At 45.4% G+C, this 23,848-nt stretch overlaps 1 protein-coding gene across 4 annotated transcripts in view; it reads left to right on the plus strand.

The window, feature by feature from the left end:
- Positions 1 to 23,848, plus strand: part of TMEM67 (transmembrane protein 67) — a 75,870-nt gene that overhangs the window by 24,597 nt on the left and 27,425 nt on the right. For all 4 annotated transcript variants that reach the window (XM_077270855.1, XM_077270856.1, XM_077270857.1 and 1 more), the window contains exons 11-19: positions 198 to 263; positions 768 to 924; positions 6,340 to 6,463; positions 11,943 to 12,048; positions 12,681 to 12,737; positions 12,816 to 12,914; positions 13,862 to 13,960; positions 16,060 to 16,146; positions 23,333 to 23,429. In XM_077270855.1, coding sequence (XP_077126970.1) covers positions 198 to 263; positions 768 to 924; positions 6,340 to 6,463; positions 11,943 to 12,048; positions 12,681 to 12,737; positions 12,816 to 12,914; positions 13,862 to 13,960; positions 16,060 to 16,146; positions 23,333 to 23,429 — 892 coding nt within the window. The remainder of the gene's footprint in view (positions 1 to 197; positions 264 to 767; positions 925 to 6,339; positions 6,464 to 11,942; positions 12,049 to 12,680; positions 12,738 to 12,815; positions 12,915 to 13,861; positions 13,961 to 16,059; positions 16,147 to 23,332; positions 23,430 to 23,848) is intronic.

Genomic DNA, 23,848 nt, shown 5'->3' on the forward strand with positions numbered 1-23,848 from the left:
TAAGGGATTACTTTGGAAGCAGGGATCACAAAAAAATGAGATATAGATTTAATCTCCATTAAAATGACCTGACATAGTGTTTGTTGGATGGTACAAAAACCTGCTGAAGGTTCCCTTTAATATAACATTATACAGGTATTGTATTTTCTGTACGTGAAACGTATATGTTTATTTTTATTCTCTCGATTTCTTTGCAGCTTTGTCCCGACACTGACAAACGCTTGGACGCTGCATTTCTTTTCGGAACAACCTATGAACAAAATGTAAGAATTGTACGATACCAAAATCACACAGAATCGCAGTCTCATTAGCGCCATCGCGCTTCTGGGAGTTTGAAAGCAAGGAAAATCCATTATGGTCTCCATCAGTGAAAGTGGTGGTCTTATCTAGGTGCTTTTCACATTGTTTTCTGATGCTCTCAGGTTATGTTCTTTGTTCCGTCATCCAGTTACCTAGAAAATGTAATATTCTGGCAAATAACTGCAACAATTTAGGGAAGGCGAAGTGACAAATTAGATAAAAAATCCAAAGCTCTTTGTAATTATGATATCTGGTGACAGTGTAGAAATGTTAGATGTCTCTAGATCCTGAGGATACATTTCGCATCTGTTGCATACATTTTCTCAAAATGCTAGAATAATGGATTCTCTTTACCTACATATGAATGGGCAGCGAGCTATTTAGAGGTCCTTGGGTATAAATGTATGACAGAAGTTTCACTCTCTATAACTATAGTAAAAATAACGTATTTCCTCACTTTTATGCAGTGTAAACTCTCCATCTCCAAGCTTCTGCGTGATCACCCTGAACCCATGTTCTTCGATGTGTATATAACCTATGGGGGGATCGATGGGCAGCAGAATATCTGGCCTGTACCTGTATTAAACCGAAACCTGCAGCACAATGACCAATTTGTCAATTTAGGTAAGTTTTAAGCTACAGTACTTTTACATATACAGTGGATTTAACCCCTTCATGACCTTGGGATTTTCCGTTTTTCCGTGTTCGTTTTTCGCTCCCCTCCTTCCCAGAGCCGTAACTTTTTTATTTTTCCGTCAATTTGGCCATGTGAGGGCTTATTTTTTGCGGGACGAGTTGTACTTTTGAACGACATCATTGGTTTTGGCATGTCATGTACTAGAAAACGGAAAAAAAATTCCAAGTGCGGTGAAATTGCAAAAAAGTGCAATCCCACACTTGTTTTTTGCTTGGCTATTTTGCTAGGTTCACTAAATGCTAAAACTGACCTGCCATTATGATTCTTCAGGTCAGTATGAGTTCATAGACCCCTAACATGACTAGGTTATTTTTGATCTAAGTGGTGAAAAAAAATTCCAAACTTTGCCAAAAAAAAAAATAAAAATGCGCCATTTTCCGATACTCGTAGTGTCTCCATTTTTCATGATCTGGGGTCAGTTGAGGGCTTATTTTTTGCGTGCCAAGCTGGCGTTTTTATTGATAGCATTTTGGTGCAGATACGTTCTTTTGATCACCCGTTATTGCATTTTAATGCAATGTCGCAGCGACCAAAAAACGTAATTCTGGCGTTTCTAATTTTTTTCTCGCTACGCCTTTAGCGATCAGGTTAATGCTTGTTTTTTAATTGATAGATCGGGCGATTCTGAACGCGGCGATACCAAATATGTGTAGGTTTGATTTTTTTTTTTTATTGATTTGTTTTGATTGGGGCGAAAGGGGGGTGATTTAAACTTTTATATTTTTTTTATTTTTTTCACATTTTTTTTTACTTTTTTTTTTTTACTTTTGCCATGCTTCAATAGCCTCCATAGGAGGCTAGAAGCAGGAACCACTCGATCGGCTCTGCTACATAGCAGCGATCTGATGTTCGCTGCTATGTAGCAGAAATGCAGGTGTGCTGTGAGCGTCGACCACAGGGTGGCGCTCACAGCTGCCGGGGATCAGTAACCATAGAGGTCTCAAGGACCTCTATGGTTACTATTCTGAAGCATCGCCGACCTCCGATCATGTGACGGGGGTCGGCGATGCGATCATTTCCGGCCGCCCGGCCGGATGCGGTAGTTAAATGCCGCTGTCTGCGTTTGACAGCGGCATTTAACTAGTTAATAGGCGCGGGCAGATCACGATTCTGCCCGCGCCTATTACGGGCACATGTCAGCTGTTCAAAACAGCTGACATGTCCCGGCTTTGATGCGGGCTCACCGCCGGAGCCCGCATCAAAGCGGGGCTTCTGATCTCGGACGTACTATCCCGTCCGAGGTCAGAAAGGGGTTAAAGGAGTTATTATTTATTATTATTTATATAGCACCATTGATGCCATGGTGCTGTACATGAGGAGGGGTTACATCAAAATACAAATATCACTTACTGTAGACAAACTAACAATGGTAGACTGGTACAGAGGGGCGAGGACCCTGCCCTTGTGGGCTTACATTCTACAGGATTATGGGGAAGGAGACAGTATGTTGGGGGTTGCAGTAGCTCCGATAGTGTTGAGTTGGCCACGTGGTCATTGCAGGTTGTAAATATTCTTGATGAGATGGGTTTTCGGGTTCCATCTGAAGGATCCAAATGTGATGATAACCAGATGTGTTAGGGCACAGAATTCCAGAGGATGGGGGATACTCGGGAGAAATCTTGGAGGCGGTTGGGTGAGGAGCGAATAAGCGTGGAGGAGAGTAGGAGGTCTTGGGAGGATCGGAGATTACTTGGGGGAAGATACTGTGAGATTATTTGGAAATATACGGAGTAGAAAGGTTACTGATGGCTTTGTAGGTTGTTCACTACTGAACATCACCAACTTAAAAGCATTTCTGTGCACAATAAAATGAGAAAAATTCACTTTGATGGATTTGTAAAGGCTGCTGATTGGCTGCAGCGGTGACGTTACATTGTCTATGTAACACAGCCAAGAAGTGACATGGGTTTTTTATTTTGTTCTGGACCGTATCAGAAGGGGTTTCCAGTGCTTACAAAAACCCACCCATGAAGTTTTTTTCACTAAATCTGTGTATATGTGTACAGTGGGTACGGAGAGTATTCAGACCCTTTACATTTTTACTCTTTGTTTCATTGCAGCCATTTGGTAAATTCCAAAAAGTTCATTTTTTTCTCATTAATGTACACTGCACCCCATCTTGACTGAAAAACAGAAATGTAGAAATATTTGGCTGTAATGAAACAAAGAGTGAAAAATTTAAAGGGGTCTGAATACTTTCCGTACCCACTGTGTATAGTGTATTGTGTTATAATATACTCCCCTAACGCTGTCTTCTCCGTTATCCAGTTGCGGTTCCACTCTTCAGATTCTATAGATCCCATTGCCCTCTGTGTGACCCAGAAGTGGCTTTATAATCTAATATAACAATAAGTCTATGGAGCGTCAGAACAAGACTCCATAGACTTACATTGTAAGGCCGGTTTCACACGTCAGTGCCTCCGGTACGTGTCTTGACAGTTTTCTCATGTACCGGAGACACTGACACACGTAGACCCATTCAAATGAATGGGTCTATGCACATGTCAGCGTGTTTTGACGGACCGTGTGTCTGTGTGCAAAACACGCAGAAATTGTCCTCCGTGTGCACGGACGGCCGCCGGGGAAGCAGCGCTACTCTAAGCGCTGTTCCCCTGCGTGTGGTGCTGAACGCGGATTTCATCCATTGTCCCCTGGTTTGCCGGCAGCAGTGCGAGCAGGAGACAATGAATGAATGTTAAACCCGACGTGGGGCCCCCCCTAGTTTATTAACCAACCAGACAAAACTCACAGGTGCCGGCTGCTATTCTCAGGCTGGTAAGGGGCCATGGATATGGGCCCCCCCAGCTTAAAAACAGCAGCCCGCAGCTGCCCAGAAAAGGCGCATGTATTACATGCAGTTCAAGCTCTGTCACAGTGACCTCATCACTTGCATTCTCCCACAGTGTTCTGAGGTTACAGGAGTTCATGCGAGCGAGCACAGACTCAGTGACGTCAGCGTTAGTTACTGAGCCTGTGCCCGCTGCATTTCATTCATTCATTCTCCCCTGATCGCCGGTCGAGCAGGGGAGAAGGGATGACAGCCGGTTTCAGCACCACACACAGGGGAACAGCGCTTACTGTAGCGCTGCTTCCCCGGCGGCCGTCCTTATGGTCCTGATGCGGCACATGGATGCCACACGTGTGCCGCACCTAGTACACAGACGGACACTGATATCTCTGGTACCGTGTTTACCCGTACCGGGAATATCAGGACGTGTGAAACCGGCCTAAAAGAGATTTCCAGCTCACGTAGAGAGCACAGGGTGACCTGGAGAGTCTGCAGATTCATTATGTGAAAATCATACAATATGATTATTCTGAATTTTATTTTTAGATTCTGTCTCTTACAGGTGAAGTGTACCTACAATAAAAATTACAGACCTCTCCATTCTTTGTAGGTGGGAGAACTTGCAAAAATCGGCAGTGTATCAAACACTTATTTTTCCAACTGTAAGGCAAAATTGGACTTAATTTCACGCAAGACTCCTAAAATATTTTTTTGTGTTCTTCCAATACACATAAAGGAAATACACATGTGTATAACAAAACATCTGTAATTGCAATCATTTTCTGCAAGAAATACTTCATTTTCTGGAGCAATTTCATGGGTGCCAACACTTTTGGCCCTGACTGTATCTGAAGGCTGACTGCGTTATTGGATTTGGACCTGACAGATCCCCTTTAATTCCTCTGTAAATTTACACAGTGATCACCGGGCATTACTGTGCCTCTATTCTGTGGAGTGTTTCTCACATTTTGATACTGTCTGATCAGTTCTGAAATAGAGAAAAGCTCTGTCCACAGCAGGAAATGTCACACTAATCGTTAATTTATTCATACATTTCTACTAGAAATAACAGAGGAAATCCAACAAAGTCTGCCCAAGATTTTCATATTTGATAGCAGTAGTTACTATAAGGGTAGGAGCACATGACCATTCTCTCTCCATCCGAGAAAAACGGTGCAGTTTTTCTGATTAGGGCTCACTCACACAAGCGAATAACATGGCCGAGTGCTACGATGTTTTATAGGATAGCACTCAGCCCAGTGTAATGCTGTAATGGGGCAGTGTTGATCTATGGGTGCGCCTGAAACATTGGACTGCACTTGGATGTCATCCGAATGCAGTCCGATTACTGCGGACACAGAGAAGGGGGAGCAGATGGGGAAATTAAGTGCTCCGTCTTCTCCACACCTGTTACTTGCCAGAGGTGAGTTTGAACAAGCATCACATTGTTGGACCAAAGTTGTTTGCCCACAATTTTGGAAAAGTGCCAACAATTTTGTCCAGCCCATTTTTGGGAGTTTTTGTGTAAAATCATGTCCAATTTAAGAGGCCAGGTTTTTTTTTAAATACTTTGTTGAAAATGTTTTTTTTTTTTTTCAATACTTGCAAACTTTGCTGATGATCCACAGGGAATCCACAGTAAAAATCTAGAACAGTTATGGTTTGATGCAGATTATGACTTCCCGCTTGAACTCACTGGGGAAAATCTGCAACTAATCCATAATAATAATGAAATTCACTACTATTGTATTGTTCTGCAGATTTTCCACAAGCATTTCCATAACTTGTTAACAATAAACATAAAAAATGCAGTAGATCAGCTCATCCATTGGCTGCACAGCAGTTAACTTGCACTTGATATCAGCAGAAAAAAAGAAGGTGTAATCTGCCAGCATCCAGAAAAGACCCAATAAAGAGAATCTGTCACCAGGTTTTTTGCTACTTCATCTAAGAGCAGCATAATGTAGAGACAGAGACCCTGATTCCAGCAATGTGTCACTTACTGGGCTGCTTGCTGCAGTTTTGACATAATCACAATTTTCTTGGCTGCAGATCTAGCAGTTCTTTGAATGCTGAGCTCTGTATAACCCAGCCCATACCACTAATTGGCAGCTTTCTGTGTACACTGTGCATAGGCAGAAAGCTGATAATCAGTGGTGGTGGGCAGGGTTATACAGAGCACATGAATATGGAGGACTACATGGCAGTAGGTTGCCCAGTCTTCTAGTGATAATCATCAGCTGATAAAACATTGATTTTATCAAAACCACAATAAGCATCGCAGTAAGTGACACATCACTGGAATCGGGGTCTCTGCCCCTACATTATGCTGCACCCAGAATAGATGGCAAAAACCTGGGGACATATTCCCTTTAAAAAAAAAATCAACTTTATTGTTGTTCAATTAAAACATCCAGACGGCTTCAGAAACAATCCCAAAAGAAATAGATTCGCCGGTGACGCATTTCAGGCCAATTGTGGTTCTTAGACGTAGCACGAGTTAACAGTGTGACTCCATCTCTGCTTATCCTGTCTGTAACTTTTCTTCTCCAAGGAAAGAACATTAACAATTGGATCCTGACGCGTCGCATACTCTTGGTTGACTCGCTGAGTGGGAGAGAAAACACACTGAGCAGTGTGCCCCATGTCCTCCGAATCGCCAGCAAAATCACAATCAGGTAAAGGAATACCATGTACCAGTAACCTGCTCACAATGAAAATTCCTGTCCGGAGAATGACGCGGATGGAAGCATTAGAGATGATTAGGCCGTGTATCTTACTACTGTCCTATACTCACGACTCAAGGAAATAAGAAACTTATCTGCGATATCTGCCAAGAAGACCGTGTGCTTAAAGCTGTCTATAGACTTCAGATCAAACTAGACTGAACGCGCCTTTTACTAGCAGAATCGTCCATTAGTCTAATGTATATGGCTTCATGATGCCAGATATTGTGGAGAAAAAAAGGATTGGGCATGTTGGATTTCAGCATGCTCAGTCCTTTGCTTTATAGTAGATAAACTGCTGACAGATGAGTATGCAGCCGGGTACTCCTGATTGCTCTGCCCAATCATAGAGGAAACTGTACAGTTACGGCTGCACAGTCCTCTGTATGCCTCCCTGCATTCATGTATTGGATCAATATTCCGCTTCTTGTTATATGCAGGAGAACTGAGAGATAAGTGACTCGACTAGTCCACAGTATCGCTGCCTCCCAATCCAGGATCCTAAAGCAACACATTTGGTTTCTGAAGAAGCGTATCATCACCAGGGATTTTTACGTTAGCCCTTTTACTGCCCTAGACCACCAGGGCCCACAAGGGATATTGAGATTCAACCGGTGGTGAAATATGTGTGTGTGTGTATATATATATATATATATATATATATATATATATATATATATATATATATATATATATATACACGTGTGTGTGCAGTGGACTATGTATAGATTTATTGTGTCACCGGCAATAATGTAACATCTGTCTTGAAAGCTGCATGCCGCACCCAGGTGTTAATATGTATTTTCCTGGGAGGAGTAGACTCTGTCCCCAATCTCACCAGGGGGTCCTGCTGGAAGCCAAGAAGTAAGGTAACATTTGACACCTCCTAGCTCTTGGAAGAGAGAGGTTAATTACGGCCTGATAGTATCTCTGTAAGAACGTTTACACAAAGAATCTCAAGAGAAAAATAATATATTCATTGGAGGTGCGGCCGTGGTCCAATCAAAAACAAGCAGTTATGATGTTAACCTGAGGGGCTGGTCTAGAAACCTGACCTCCCGACCAAAGCTATAAATTAGGGCTGTACAGGTCCTTCTCAAAAAATTAGCATATAGTGTTAAATTTCATTATTTACCATAATGTAATGATTACAATTAAACTTTCATATATTATAGATTCATTATCCACCAACTGAAATTTGTCAGGTCTTTTATTGTTTTAATACTGATGATTTTGGCCTACAACTCCTGATAACCCAAAAAACCTGTCTCAATAAATTAGCATATCAAGAAAAGGTTCTCTAAACGACCTATTACCCTAATCTTCTGAATCAACTAATTAACTCTAAACACATGCAAAAGATACCTGAGGCTTTTAAAAACTCCCTGCCTGGTTCATTACTCAAAACCCCCATCATGGGTAAGACTAGCGACCTGACAGATGTCAAGAAGGCCATCATTGACACCCTCAAGCAAGAGGGTAAGACCCAGAAAGAAATTTCTCAACAAATAGGCTGTTCCCAGAGTGCTGTATCAAGGCACCTCAATGGTAAGTCTGTTGGAAGGAGACAATGTGGCAGAAAACGCTGTACAACGAGAAGAGGTGACCGGACCCTGAGGAAGATTGTGGAGAAGGACCGATTCCAGACCTTGGGGAACCTGAGGAAGCAGTGGACTGAGTCTGGTGTGGAAACATCCAGAGCCACCGTGCACAGGCGTGTGCAGGAAATGGGCTACAGGTGCCGCATTCCCCAGGTAAAGCCACTTTTGAACCATAAACAGCGGCAGAAGCGCCTGACCTGGGCTACAGAGAAGCAGCACTGGACTGTTGCTAAGTGGTCCCAAGTACTTTTTTCTGATGAAAGCAAATTTTGCATGTCATTCGGAAATCAAGGTGCCAGAGTCTGGAGGAAGACTGGGGAGAAGGAAATGCCAAAATGCCTGAAGTCCAGTGTCAAGTACCCAGTCAGTGATGGTGTGGGGTGCCATGTCAGCTGCTGGTGTTGGTCCACTGTGTTTCATCAAGGGCAGGGTCAATGCAGCTAGCTATCAGGAGATTTTGGAGCACTTCATGCTTCCTGGCACCTGCTCACAGTGCCAAAACCACTGGTAAATGGTTTACTGACCATGGTATTACTGTGCTCAATTGGCCTGCCAACTCTCCTGACCTGAACCCCATAGAGAATCTGTGGGATATTGTGAAGAGAAAGTTGAGAGACGCAAGACCCAACACTCTGGATGAGCTTAAGGCCGCTATTGAAGCATCCTGGGCCTCCATAACATCTCAGCAGTGTCACAGGCTGATTGCCTCCATGCCACGCCGCATTGAAGCAGTCATTTCTGCCAAAGGATTCCCGACCAAGTATTGAGTGCATAACTGAACATTATTATTTGATGGGTTTTTTGTTTGTTATTAAAAAACACTTTTATTTGATTGGACGGTTGAAATATGCTAATTTATTGAGACAGGTTTTTTGGGTTATCAGGAGTTGTAGGCCAAAATCATCAGTATTAAAACAATAAAAGACCTGACAAATTTCAGTTGGTGGATAATGAATCTATAATATATGAAAGTTTAATTGTAATCATTACATTATGGTAAATAATGAAATTTAACACTATATGCTAATTTTTTGAGAAGGACCTGTATACAGAGAGACGTGTTCACATGTGAGGGCAGCCTGAGAAGCTGATGTGTTCCACCAACTCCATATTCACCCCCCCTCAGGGAGCAGGAAGCAAACTACCAGTTAGATGTTTTCTGTAAGTTTCTCCTGTTATTTTATACTGTTTTGCATAAGTTGTATGTCTTTTTATTATCATATTTTTATACATTTTCTTACTGTAAGCACTGAACCTTTTGTTATTAAAGTATAAAACTTTAACAAGTTGAACCTTGAATGTTCTAAAAGAATCCATAGCCTAAGGTGTGTGAGCCTTATGAGTGGTAGGCAATATTATTATTATTTCTGGGACTCATCGCCCGTGTATTCGGTGAGTGGTGGCAGCGTGTATGAGCGGGTGTGTGGCCTGGGTCGGTGTGTGATTTATGCTCCCATTACAGCATAGGACAGAGGTTGAATGATGGACTGAGAGTGGGGAGATAGATTAACCCTTGCAGGCACAACCCCAAGTCATGTGACGAATTAGTTACACCACGGAGTAAGGATCCGTGACACAACCCTTCTAGGATTTCTAACACTAGCCCCTTTACTGCTCTAGACCACCAGGAATATTTTCTTTTTGTCGTTTTCATGTTTTGCTCCCATTCTTCCCAGAGCCATAACTTTTTTTCATTTTTCTATCCATATGGTCATGTGAGGGCTTGTTTTTTGTGGGACGAGTTGTACTTTTGAACAACACCATTGGTTTTACCATATTGTGTACTGGAAAACGGGGGATAAAAAATTGCAAGTGCGGTGAAATTGCAAAAAAGTTCAATTTCACAATTGTTTTTTTGTTTTGTTTTTTTTAGTATGTTCACTAAATGCTAAAACTGACCTGCCATTATGATTCTCCAGGTCATTACGAGTTCACAGACACCAAACATGTCTAGGTTATTTATTACCTAAGTGTTGAAAAAAAATTCCAAAGTTTGTTTAAAAAATAAAAGACACGCGCCATTTTCTGATACCCATAGCGTGTCCATTTTTTGTGATCTCGGGTTGGGTGAGGGCTTAATTTTTGCACGCCGAGCTGACATTTTTAACGATACAATTTGAACTTATGGGTTTTTTTATATTTATAAAAAAAACTCTTTTTTTTTTTACTTTTGGCATGCTTCAATAGTCTCCATGGGAGACTAGAAGCTACCATAACCCATGATGATGGGTGGCGATGATCAGATCTCCTGTATGTAGCAGAATTGCTGACTTGCCGAGCGCCGACCTCCCCTGCCCAGGAGATGTGATATGATCAGACCATGTTCCTGCACGGTCAGACACAGCCGCTACACATTTATAAGATTATCTCAGCACAGGAACATTTTTTAAACACTTCCAATTGTGGAAATTATTATTATTCCAAGCAGTAGCGTAACTACAAAGTTATGGGCCCGGGTGCGAACTTTCAAATGCCCCCCCACCAAAATATTTTCCACCCAAATCCACATCCTGCCCATGATCCTACCCCATCTGCCTCCACATTCTGCCCCATCTGCCTCCACATTCTGCCCCATCTGCCTCCACATTCTGCCCCATCTGACTCCACATCTCACCGGAATGGAATTGGAAATCTGCTGCTGGCTGATGCCAGAGAACATGAGCTGCACACAACCAGGACAGAGCTGCTGCTGAGAGCTGAAAGACTTGTGGTGATGTCCTCGTCATGTGATCAGGAGGCGGAGCTGATAAATGATGAAGGACCTGTGATAATGATGACGTCACCACAGGTCCTTCAGCTCTTGCTTTCTAACAGTTCAGGTGTCGGCTGCTGAGCTGATGTGTGCGCCCGGCAGGTCAGGTGGAGGGCAGGTCTGTATGTTGCCTGCATGGCAACAGATTTTACCTTTTTGCTGGTGTCGGCGTGCCTCTGACCTGCCGGGCCCCTGCTGCGACCGTGGTAGTTATGCCCCTGATTCCAAGATGCATTGATTAAAATGTTGATTGAAATTAACTTTGTTTGTGGGGAAAACCCCTTTAATTTTCCCTGTGCTAGATGTGGATGCAGTTTAATACTATGGGGGGTATGCATAGCTAATTGTGTCAGCAACTTGCACCAGCTAATAGGTGTTGTCATCTCACACTAGACTGTCTAAAGGACATTATAATTATAAGCCACTGTAATAAATTTGGCCCATAATAACAGGGATTGTCAGGTGGAAACAAGTCACCACGTATCCGATGAGATCTGCACCGATTGTTGGAACAGGGAGTTTTATCTTAGGGGCAGTTTTATCCCTGTTACAAAATGGCGCATCAGATCAGAAGCCCAATCGCCGCGCCATTAATGTTTTTATAGGGCCGTTGAATCAAACGAATGCAGCTCTTGATAGCCCATTTGGGAATGAATGGAGAAACAAATGGCTTATTTTGTGCTGCCATGGAGAAAAAATGAAGGATGCCAATCCAATTTCAGGTGGTTTTATTTGTCGGGGATGAAAGGGCCCCTTTCTACCAAACAGTACAGATTCCAGCAATCGGACCCCCACCAGTCAGCAAGTTATATCCTATCTAGTGGATAGATGGTAACTTGTTTTCACCGGTCAGCCCCTTTAAGACTGCAATGCAATGTTGTCCTGATTATCTCGCCACTTGAGAACGAATTATTAATCTGCTGTACGTTATGATTTATTACATGTGATTCTGGTCTGCCCAGCTAAGATGGAACAGTATCTACGTCTCTAGCTAAAATGATGATAAAGGCAAAATATGTATTTTAAACTGTCCATAACACTGATTTTACATATATTAAACTAAATCTATCATCCTTAGTATCAGCCTTGTACCGGAAGCTCACAGAGGAACAATCTACCCTCCGCTGATGATTGTTGAATACACAGATGTACCAGTGCAGAACCCAGAGAACCAGATTGTGCAGGTACAGTCCGCATTGAAAAAAGCACTCCTCAATCAAAATGTTTATCCTCTTAATATATTACAATAATCATATTATACAGCACTGTGCACTGACAATTGCTCATTTTGCCTTTCTACCCAGCTAATTCTTCTCTTTTTTCTGCTCTATGTAGAAACAGGAAGTCACTTCTCGCTGTGTGAGTCATCTCCCACTTCAATTCCTGACCCAGCTGCTTCGCACCTCCCCCTGCCAGGGACTTTTGCAGTGATGACTCACGCAGGGAAAATTGACCTCCTGTTTCTACATTGGGCTTAGAAGGATTCAACTAGTCAGTTATTAATCACATGGTGCCATAGATCGAATGGAAAAGAGAATATGTCAAATTCCTATATTTCCTTACAGAAAATGAGTTAGGCTTTGTAAATCTCAAGATGCATGAGTGTTTATAGGACACATCATATTCTGTATGGATCACGTAAAAAAATGAAAACCACGACCCCAATATGACCAGAGCTTGATGAGACCCAATCTGTGAGTCCCCAGCTTTTGTCTTTGTAGAGCACCCGTCGTACCTTGACGGCTGACACGTTGAGGGTTGTAGTTCTACAAGTTATGAGGATCATGCCATTTACAGGATGCTTTTCTTGTTCCAGGTTTCTTTTTCAGTACAGTATGAAATGAACCAGTCAGACTCCCTCATCCAGGCAGATGTAAGTGATCAGTTTTTAGATTTCTCTGGTGTCTTTCACCCATTTTGACGCATGTTATAATTGGCCGTAATTTCACAGGTGGCGTTGGGGGTGCTGGGTGGTCTGGCTGTATTGTGGTCCCTTCTGAAAACTGCAGCCTGGAAAAGGCGAATCAGTAGTCAAGTAATTGACCTGCAGGTAATAAGTGCAAAATAATAAGTTTGGTTTCATAATCTGGAATTTCATACACTTCATACACTTGTGGTTACTGTATATAGTAGCAAAGATTTAGACACTTCGTCTATTCCGACCAATAGTTGTAATCAAAATGAATCAATGTCCATTGAAAATTAGATTTATTAGCAAAATGTACAAACGTTCTGCTTTTTGCAATTATCCATAAGAGATTCCTGAGGAGTCTTTACCTCCAGTTCTTGGATTATTTCCGCTGCAGCCGCCTTCTTCAAATCCCACCAAACATTTTCTTTGGGGTTGAAGTCAAGCGACTTAAGAAAAATTATTGTTAAAAAAAAAAAACGCTAAAAATGCAATAAAAACACAATGTAATTTAACTAATTGATGCAAAAATGATACAAAAAAACCTGCAATATCAAAAACTCACAAAATACTGATCACGGGTACATGGCCTAGGCCAGATTAAGCAAAGGATTTGCCCAAGTATTCTGGTGTAGAAAGCTTTTAAAAATCACAAAATTTTGACACAACTGGAGGCTGCGCTAAAATTTTGCACTAAAATTTTGCAACTTTTGCCCTTCTCATGCCATTTTTCCCCACCTTCGATAAAATGGGCAGAGCTGGGGCGGCGTTCGCTATACTACAAATTTTACACATCAGGGACTAGAGTAAGCTTTGTGGCGAGGCATACACGGAGGTGCATGTCACTTCATGCCTCATCTGATTCATTAAGAGGTGTGATACTCTTAATGAATCAGGAGCTTTGCACCCCACCATGCCCCCTCATGAAGACCTGCATGACGTTTGTCAGTCTTGATGGATCTGGGCCTTTGACTATACACTGACTTTTTTCTTGAGTGACGACTGTTGTCCAAAAGCCAAACATTGAGCTATCGACCCATTTTATACATGTGTGTTTTAATTCTTTCTCTGTCCTTTTCGATTCCTAGACTGCGACTCAGTTTCTAATTTTTTATGCTGGAGTTCTGGCCGATGTGTTCTTCGCTGTGACTGTGGGGACTGGACTTTACTGGCTGCTGTTGTTCAAAGTAGGTATTCATCTTTTATTTTGGTTTTCGGGCTCGTTCAGACTTTGGTTTTTCTTGGGGGTCGGCTCAAAATCGGCAGTGCAAGTCTGTGTGTCGGTAATAAAATCGGCCTGCGCTCTGAAGCCCTCACACAGCTCCATCGACAGAAAAATAAAACCAATAGGGGGTCTCAGAAAATTGTAACAGAGCCACCCATCCGCCTAATTTTTATTTTTACAAACTTTTACATTTTTTTTATCCCCACTTAAATAAAAAAAATCTATGCACGTTTTATTTCGGTCGTAGTGACCTAGATAATCATGTATTCGGGTCAGAATGAACAAAGAGCCCACAAAATAATGGCAGAATTACATCAATTTTCACCATTTTATCCCTCTTCTAATTTGTTTCCCATTTTCCAGTACATTTATGTAAAATTAAAATGGCATCATTCAAAACTACAAGTTGTCCTGTAGACAGCAAGCCCTTATGCGGCTACATCGACAGAAAAATAAAAAAAGTTATGGTTTTAGAAGAAGGAGAAGAAAAAAACGAAAGTGAAAAAGGAAAAATCTCTCTGTCCTTTAGAGGTTGAAGAGAGCTGTAAGAAGACAGAATGAGCTTTACTTAACCTCTCTGGGTCCAACTCTGGTCCTGGGTGATGTGTTTGGCTGCAGCAGTGATGTGATGAGAGTGCTGCAGACAATCACTGAGCTTAGTCTACAACATCAGCGATTGGCTGCAGCGCTGTCGACGTTTTGTCACACTGCTGCAGCCAAATAACAGACATAGGGACAGAGGCAGAGAGTTGGAATCGCAGAGGTTAAGCACAGCTCAGTGTGTTTTCTTACACCTAACGGAGTCTGCATCAGACATTTTTTTGAAAAGGAACGATTCATTTTCCAGGACTTGTTTACTACTTTACAAGCCTCCCAGTTGAGTAGTGGACAACCTCCTAAGATGCTCATACACTTTGCCACGGAAATATCCTGCGCTGCCGGAGAACTGACAAGCCACTGTGGAATGTTGGTTTATTGTCAACGCGTTTCAGAGTCACTTTGACTCCTTCTTCGGGACACCCACAAATGAGAGAAATGTCTTGAAAAAGGAGTCAGAGTGACTCTGAAACGCACTGACAGTAAACCAATATTCCATATGAGTCCAGTGGGCGGTCCTACTAGTGATTGACAGTCTTCCCTGTGTGATTGTGCATGCACAGAAAGCTGTCGATCACTAGTAGCACCGCCCACTGGACTTCTATACATACAGGGAATTTCAATTAATAAGGTACAAGTGATACTGTATCTTTTCCTACAAACCTTTATATTATTCTGCTCAGCTTCTCCTCTTTTTTGAGGTTCACAAAATGGACTGTACGTACAGTGTAAAAGGGTCCCTTTAAATTTACACACTGAGCTTTTGTTCTCAGGCGTGAGCGGCTGCCATAGGAGTCACACAGCAGCTTTCTTCGCTTTATAAAATACACATTTATTTAGTATGAGGGAGAGATGGCAGTCCGGCGACAGCTATCTCATGTATATGAAGCCCCTTATTCTATAGAGACAAGTAGTCCAATGTGCCTACATTATGTGTAGCCTTGGTTATGGCAGGGGCTATGCTGCCTGTCCCTATGCTGAAGGGGCTGTATATTTTATAAAATGCAAACCGAATATAGGAGCAAGATAATTTTCTTTAAACATCTGGGTGACTTCTACTTTCAAGTCCTCATACAGACGTCCGATATTCTCACGTACGAGAAAAACAGACCAATTATTTTGATCAGAGTGTCATCCATTTTTCTTGTAATATTTTCTCCACTTTTTCCTTTCTGACAAATCTGTGAAAATTGAACCGCATGTCATTTGGGTGCAGTCAGATTTTTTTCACTGAGCCATGGGCTTGCATTTACAACTCTCAAATCAAACTTGGACAGGTCTCCAATATTTTCTATGGACTATAAGGTCCACGAAAAATCACAGACATGTGAATGGTCCCATAAACTATCAGAGATACCAGAGCTCGCACTTTAATGAGTGTATAGTCAGTCATGTGTGCAGGATTAAATGCTAATCTCCATTTTCCCACAAATCAAGTTGTAACCTGGTTGTGTGCTCTTCCAGGGCCAGCAGCACGTCTCTGTCTTGTTGCCTCTGCCGGATGATGAAAAAAACTTCATAACCTATGTATCATGTGCATTTACTCTGAAGGTACGTAAGATTTTATACTTGTCATTTTTAGCCAGTTTTTTGCCCATTGGAGATGCTGTAAAATCACGTCTGCAAAGTGGTGAAATAAACCAGATTCCACTTTTTCATAAATTTTTTGGGGGGTTAGGGGTTTGCAAAGGTAAGTGGATATCAGGAGGGTCCCTGCTGGCTCCACCACTGCCCCCGACACTTCTTATGTGCACCATTAAGAATCATCCACATGGCTGTATTTTTTTCTCGTATGCATAAAATGGGTCCATGTTTCAATAGTGTATCTGCTCAGAGTTCTTTATTGTCAGTTTTTACCATCAGAGTTTTATCGTTTTTTCTAAGCTTCTCATATCAAACCGTCCCTGACGAAGAACATCTCACAGATGGCATCCTAGTGCTGTCCGATATTTTGTTTCTCCTACGCCTCATTGGGGGACACAGGACCATGGGTGTTATGCTGCTGCCACTAGGAGGACACTAAGTAGACAGAAAGATTAACTCCTCCTCTGCAGTATACACCCCTTCACTGGATACAATTTCAACCAGTTCTTGCTTAGTGTCTGTAGGAGGCACTTGGGTCTGTTTTCAGACCCCAACTTTCTTATTTTTCTGTAAATTTTTATTTTTTATTTAACGGAGTGAAGGGGGCGACGGATCCTTTTTTATGGGACCCGCTCTCCCCCGAACCAGCAACAGGCGAGCACGGCGAGTATACCTCCCCGTCCCTCTCCTGCGACGTATGGCGCACGGAAAGCTTGCGCCGGGGCAACGGTTCCTATACGGTCCCGATTTAACCCCCCCCTCCCGCCTGCAATAGAGCATTGTGCTCAGAAAAGGCAGCCGGAGTGGAAGATGTGCCGCAAACCCCTCTGATCATCGAGGATGCCTCACTCTCCATCCCCATCCAGGGTGCATGGATTGAGTTCACATGTGAGAACGGGGAGCACCGCGGCTGTAAGTACATTCCCCCCTGCTCCCCCGTGTGCGGCAGTTGTGCGGCAGTTGTGCGGCAGTTATGCGGTCCGGGTCCCTGGGGAGAGGCGCCGCCGGCCGGTGGTCGGCGGTGCTGGGCGGAGGTTCAGAAAGCTCCGTCGCGGCCGCGGCCGCACATCGCCGGCAGGCCCCATAAATTTAGTCCCCGGCTTCTTCAGCCGGAGTAGGCCGCAGTGGATAAATCCCTCCCGCGTCCGTAGCTCCGCCCCCTACTCCGGCGCTTCTCGCCTGGGACGAGAAGCGCCCTCCAAATCTCGGGGGGCCATATATTCCAATATCTCTGCACGGAGCCCACGCTTCTACAGTCTTCAAGCGCTCCACCGCCATATCTCTCCCTGGGGACACAGTCTGGACCGTGGGTAAGCTGCTTCAAGAAGGCTTAACCCCTTCCCAGCGTATACTGCCCGCTCTGTTCCAAAGGCACTATGTCTCAATCCAAGGAGACTAAAAAGGGTAACAAATAGCACACAGTGTTTTTCACTGTATGTGCCACTTGCAATACGGCTCTGCCCCGTGCCCACAGTAGCCCACTGTGTGCGGCTTGTACCTTGCCCTCTGTGCAGCCGCCTCTTGCCGCCGCTGGTACTGTCGCCGATGCCGCAGCTGTCGACCCTGTAGAGCCTAGCCCCCCTGAGTGGGCGGCTTCTCTGTCACGATCTGTGGCTTCCCTAGCCAGGGCAATTGACTCCCTCAGGGGCCCCTCTCCAGGTCGGACCGCGGCGGATTCAGATGACGGTATGGATCCGTCCACCAGCAGGGGGCGTACCCGGTCACTTTCTATTCGGGGATCTAGCAAACGCGTTCACGTTTCATCCCCTGACCATGAGCTAGCGGGCCCTTCAGTGCTTGCAAGCTCTGCTTCCCGGTCCCCTTCCCCTACCTCTGATAACTCTGAATATGAGTCCGACATTTCCTATGTTCAGGACTCCCCCTCCTCCCAAGAGTCTCTCGACTCTCTCATCGAGGCGGTCAACCAGACCCTTAAGGTGACTGAGGATTCCGTATCGGAACCCGAACACGTGGTGTCTTTCAAACGGACTAAACGTGTTCAAAAGGTTTTTGTCACTCACCCTCACTTTAAGGAGATTGTACAAAAACATAGGGATCACCCTGATAAACGTTTCATGGGACAAAAGTCCATTGAGGCAAAATACCCTTTTTCTCGGGAATTAATCAAGGACTGGCTGCAGTCTCCCTCTGTGGATCCTGCTGTGTCACACCTCGCGTCCAAGACCATCCTGTCTCTTTCGGACGGTTCCTCCGTTAAGAACCCCTCCGATCGCCAGATTGAATATCTGGCTCGTTCTGCCTTCGAGGCCACAGGAGCGTCTCTCTTCCCATCCTTCGCCACCTCCTGGGTGGCGAAGGCTATGGTTGCCTGGACCGAGACTCTTTCCTCTACCATCCAAGCCAGTGACTTACATCCAGAAGCCGGCATCCTGGTTAACCAGTTAGCGCAGGCCGGAGACTTCATAGTCAACGCCTCTATGGACGCAGCTAATTGCGCTGCACAGGCAGCCGCCAATGCAATCTCCATCAGGAGAGCCCTGTGGCTCAGGGATTGGCGAGCAGATTCGGCTTCCAAACGTTCTCTAACAGCCCTGCCTTTCCAGGCTGGTCGGTTATTTGGAGAAAAATTGGACCAAATGATCTCGGATGCTACCGGAGGGAAAAGTAAATTTCTCCCCCAGAAAAAACCTACCCGGTCCTTTCGGTACCAGCAGCAACCTCCATTTCGGCCTTTTCGGCCCAATGCCAACTGGTCTTCTACGTCCTCTACCTCTCCGCATCAGGACGAGGTTCGCGCGGTGGCCGAGGCACCCAGGTCTCTTACAGACCTACTCGCAACTGGAGACCCAGGCCTAAACCACCTGGGTCTAAGGGATCCACATCCCATGGATCCTCCGCCCAATGACTCCTTGCAACAGCCGGTGGGCACCAACAAAGTAGGCGGACGCCTGCTCTTGTTCCGCCAAGCCTGGCTCTCAGTCGTCTCCGACGAGTGGGTCAGAGAACTGGTGTCCACCGGATACAAAATAGAATTTTCCTTTCCCCCCCCTACGCGCTTCTTCCAGTCTTGTCCTCAAAGGTCAAAAGCCACTGCGTTTCTCCAGGCAATACGGGCACTGCAAAGGGACGGAGTCATCATTCCGGTCCCCCTAGAACAAAGATTCAAGGGTTTCTATTCGAATCTATTCGTGGTCCCAAAGAAGGACGGATCACTACGTCCGATACTAGACCTAAAGCTACTAAACAGATTCGTAAAAATCCGGCACTTCAGGATGGAGTCCCTCCGTTCTGTAGTCGCGTCTATGGAGACAGGAGAATTCCTGGCATCCATAGACATCAAGGATGCCTACCTGCACATACCAATCTTTCCTCCGCATCAGCAGTTCCTTCGCTTCGCTTTTCGCGGGGAGCACTTCCAATTTGTGGCCTTGCCCTTCGGTCTCGCCACCGCTCCCAGAGTCTTCACGAAGGTCACGGCGGCTGCCATGGCCATTCTTCATTCCAGGGGAGTGGTGGTAATTCCGTACCTGGACGACCTACTGATAAAGGGTCCTTCCTACCCAGCGTGCGAAGAGTCCGTCGTTCTCACGGTGGATACTCTTACTCGCCTGGGATGGAAGATAAACTTCGAAAAGTCTTCTCCAATTCCGGCTCAACAGATCTCTTTTCTGGGGATGATACTAGACACTTCCCGCGGTCTGGTCATACTCCCTCAAGACAAGGCTTTGGCCTTGCGGCAGGGAGCTCAGAGTCTTTCCCGTCCAGTCTCCCACTCCATTCGTACCAGCATGCGAGTTCTCGGGCAGATGGTAGCTGCCATGGAAGCGGTCCCATTTGCGCAGTTTCACCTCCGTCCCCTGCAGCATGCGCTACTGTCGGCTTGGGACGGCAACCCGTCCTCCCTCGACCGCTGATTCATCCTGCCCCCACGGGTCAGGAAAACCCTCAGGTGGTGGACGCTGAAGTCCTCTCTAACCCAGGGAAGGTCCTTTCTCCCAGTACGGTGGCTGGTGGTGACCACCGATGCCAGTCTCCTAGGATGGGGAGCGGTCTTCAACCATCTCACAGCCCAGGGGCGGTGGTCCATTCAAGAATCTCGCCTTGCCATCAATATCCTCGAGATTCGAGCTATCCGGCTAGCTTTGTTCCAGTTTCACCGCTTTCTGGCAGGTCACCCAGTCAGAATCCAGTCCGACAACGCCACGGCCGTGGCATACATCAACCGTCAGGGCGGAACCCGCAGCAGGACGGCCATGCTCGAGGTGTCTCACATCCTTCATTGGGCGGAGTCAAACCAGTCGCCCATCTCGGCGATCCACATTCCAGGTGTGGAGAATTGGGCGGCGGACTTCCTCAGCCGCCAGGGCCTCGCCGCCGGAGAGTGGTCCCTTCACCCGGAGGTCTTCCAGCAGATTTGCCATCGCTGGGGGACCCCGGATGTGGATCTCATGGCTTCCAGGATGAACAACAAGGTTCCTCAGTTCTTTGCTCGGTCCCTCGACCCACGGGCCCTCGGAGTAGACGCCCTGGTCTTGCCTTGGCGCCAATTCCGCCTCCCGTACATTTTTCCTCCTCTTCCCCTGCTACCGAGGGTCATCAAAAAGATCAGGGCAGAGGGGGTGCCAGTGATTCTCGTCGCGCCAGACTGGCCGCGTCGGGCATGGTACGCCGAACTGGTTCAGCTGGTAGCCGATGTCCCCTGGCGTCTTCCAGATCGCGTGGATCTTCTTTCACAGGGCCCGATTTACCACCAGAACTCAGGGGCCCTGTCTTTGACGGCTTGGCCGTTGAGTCCTGGATCCTAGGCCAAGCGGGTTTCACTCCCGAGGTGTCCTCCACCATGATCAGAGCCAGGAAACCTGTTTCCATGCGCAGTTACCACCGTACCTGGCGAATTTTTTTCTCATGGTGTGATGCTCAGGGACGATCTCCTCTAGTATTCTCTATTCCTTCCATACTAGAGTTTCTTCAGTCTGGACTAGAGTCGGGACTTGCCCTTAGCTCCCTAAAGGGTCAGATTTCGGCTTTGTCAGTCTTTTTCCAGAGGAAGATTGCCAATAGGTTGCCGGTGAAAACTAATTTCCAGGGAGTTTCCCGTGTGGCGCCTCCCTACAAATCGCCCTTGGATCCGTGGGATCTTAATTTGGTTCTCGGAGCTCTTCAGGAGACTCCCTTTGAACCGCTACAGGACGTTTCCTTGACCTTCCTTTCCTGGAAGGTAGTTTTCCTTGTAGCCATTACGTCCATCAGAAGGGTTTCGGAGTTGGCTGCACTCTCCTGCCGCCCTCCCTTTCTAATTTTTCATCCGGACAAGGCGGTATTGAGGACCTCTCCCACCTTTTTGCCCAAGGTTGTCTCTTCTTTCCACCTCAATGAGGAGATTGTTCTGCCTTCGTTCTGCCCGGCACCATCCCATCGTATCGAAAAGGCTCTCCACACTCTTGATGTGGTGAGGGCTCTTCGTCGGTACGTCTCGAGGACGGCTCCCTTCCGCACGTCGGACGTCCTGTTCGTACTTCCAGAGGGGCCCAGGAAGGGTTCCCCCGCTTCAAAGGCCACTCTGGCTAAATGGATTCGATCAGCCATTCAAGAATCCTATCGTGTCAAAGGGGTTCCTATCCCAGAGGGGATCAAGGCCCATTCTACTCGGTCGGTGGGCGCCTCGTGGGCCATTCGGCACCAGGCGTCAGCACAGCAGGTCTACAAGGCTGCGACGTGGTCCAGTTTGCACACTTTTACCAAGCATTACCACATCCATTCTATCTCTTCCGCAGACGCCGCCCTTGGCAGGCGCATTCTGCAAGCGGCAGTTCCTTAAGCCGTAGGCCAGTGGTACATGGGGTATTAGCATATTGCTCCCCACCCAGGGACTGCTTTTGTACATCCCATGGTCCTGTGTCCCCCAATGAGGCGTAGGAGAAAAAGAGATTTTTGTATACTCACCGTAAAATCTTTTTCTCCGAGACACTCATTGGGGGACACAGCACCCACCCTGTTAGCCTGTTCTTTTGGCTTGTTGTTTACTTCTTAGTTTTGACATAGTCTGTCTTTGTTCATGCTCCTACTGCTTTACTACCGAACTGGTTGAAATTGTATCCAGTGAAGGGGTGTATACTGCAGAGGAGGAGTTAATCTTTCTGTCTACTTAGTGTCCTCCTAGTGGTAGCAGCATAACACCCATGGTCCTGTGTCCCCCAATGAGTGTCTCGGAGAAAAAGATTTTACGGTGAGTATACAAAAATCTCTTTTCCTTCCATTGCAACAACGTCTCAACGAGAGCGGTGTCTGCATTAGAGAATCATGGAAGATATTATTATATTTTTTCCCCATAGGTACAAGACAACATCGTGCATCGTTAATGTAAATCCTTTTAGAGACAGGCATAATGAATAGTGAATAGTGTAACCGTGCTTGAGACCTCCTAGTCCTGATCGGTGGGAATACCCCCAATAATGTCTCAGTCGACTCTTCTCCAACATTGAGGACAAGCTCAATAAAAAGCTTATGAAGCTATTTTCAATATGACTATAACCTTCTGCCCCTTCATTTTAGAAATTGGTGGTGATCTTTTGATTACTATTAGTGATGAGCGAGTATACTCGTTACTCGGGTTTTCCAGAGCACGCTCGGGTGGTCTCCGAGTATTTGTTAGTGCTCGGAGATTTATTTTTTGTTGACGCAGCTGCATGATTTACAGCTACTAGCCAGCATAAGTACATGTGGGGGTTCCCTAGCAACCAGGCAACCCCCACATGTACTCAGGCTGGCTAGCAGCCGTAAATCATGCAGCTGCGCGACAAAAACTAAATCTCCGAGCACTAACAAATAGTCGGAGGTCACCCGAGCATGCTCTGGAAAACCCGAGTAACGAGTATACTCGCTCATCACTAATTACTATGGGTCTGACCTCCGTTAAACCAGAATGATGGAGGTGCTGCAATGCTCCTCTTCATTATCTAGACAGGGTCGGTTGCTTTCTCATACATGACTGTGCCTGGTACTGCGGCTCTTCTCATTCATTAAGTATGATGAGCGCAGTACCAGGCACCGCCGCTCATCTGCTGCACCAATACAACAATGAAGATAATGCCTCTGTCCAGCCGCACATCAGATCTGGCAACATTCACTTTGCTTGTCACTTAGGTGCCTAGATTCCTTTGTTGCCATGTCACCATGCACTTCTTTTGTTCAGGGTCTACAGTTCCTACACACTCTGGTCTCACAGCTTTCCATCCAGATTTTCTTCATTGACTGGGAGCGGCCAAAGACGAAACCATTAAAATCTGAGGGTAAGTACCAGAGACTTTCGAGAGATCAAAATTATGTTTCTTCTGTAATAAACAAAATATCTGAAACAGCTGCTAGGGGAGTCTGGTAGCGGTTCCCTCATAGGGAACACAGGAGCGATTTGCAGAGTATTCTGTGGATGGAGGAGTCGGGAGAGATGGTGTCGGCGGAATATTTGTCATGTCTCATGTATGAGGGCTTCAGACTTGAATATGGCAGTTGTGTGCATGCTTGACAGCTTGTACATGCAGATGCAGGACCCTTTTCCTCTGTTCTTTTGATTTTTGGTGGTTCAGTAAGTTATTTCCTATCCCATGGTCCTGCTCGGCACTTATTCTCATTGAGTTCATTTTTGACACATGGTAAGGCTTTAATACCAGAGCTTAGGACCATCCTGACAGATTACACCTTGTCACTGATG

This window comes from Ranitomeya variabilis, chromosome 6 (genome assembly GCF_051348905.1).
Source record: "Ranitomeya variabilis isolate aRanVar5 chromosome 6, aRanVar5.hap1, whole genome shotgun sequence".
In the NCBI taxonomy this organism is placed as follows: domain Eukaryota; kingdom Metazoa; phylum Chordata; class Amphibia; order Anura; family Dendrobatidae; genus Ranitomeya; species Ranitomeya variabilis.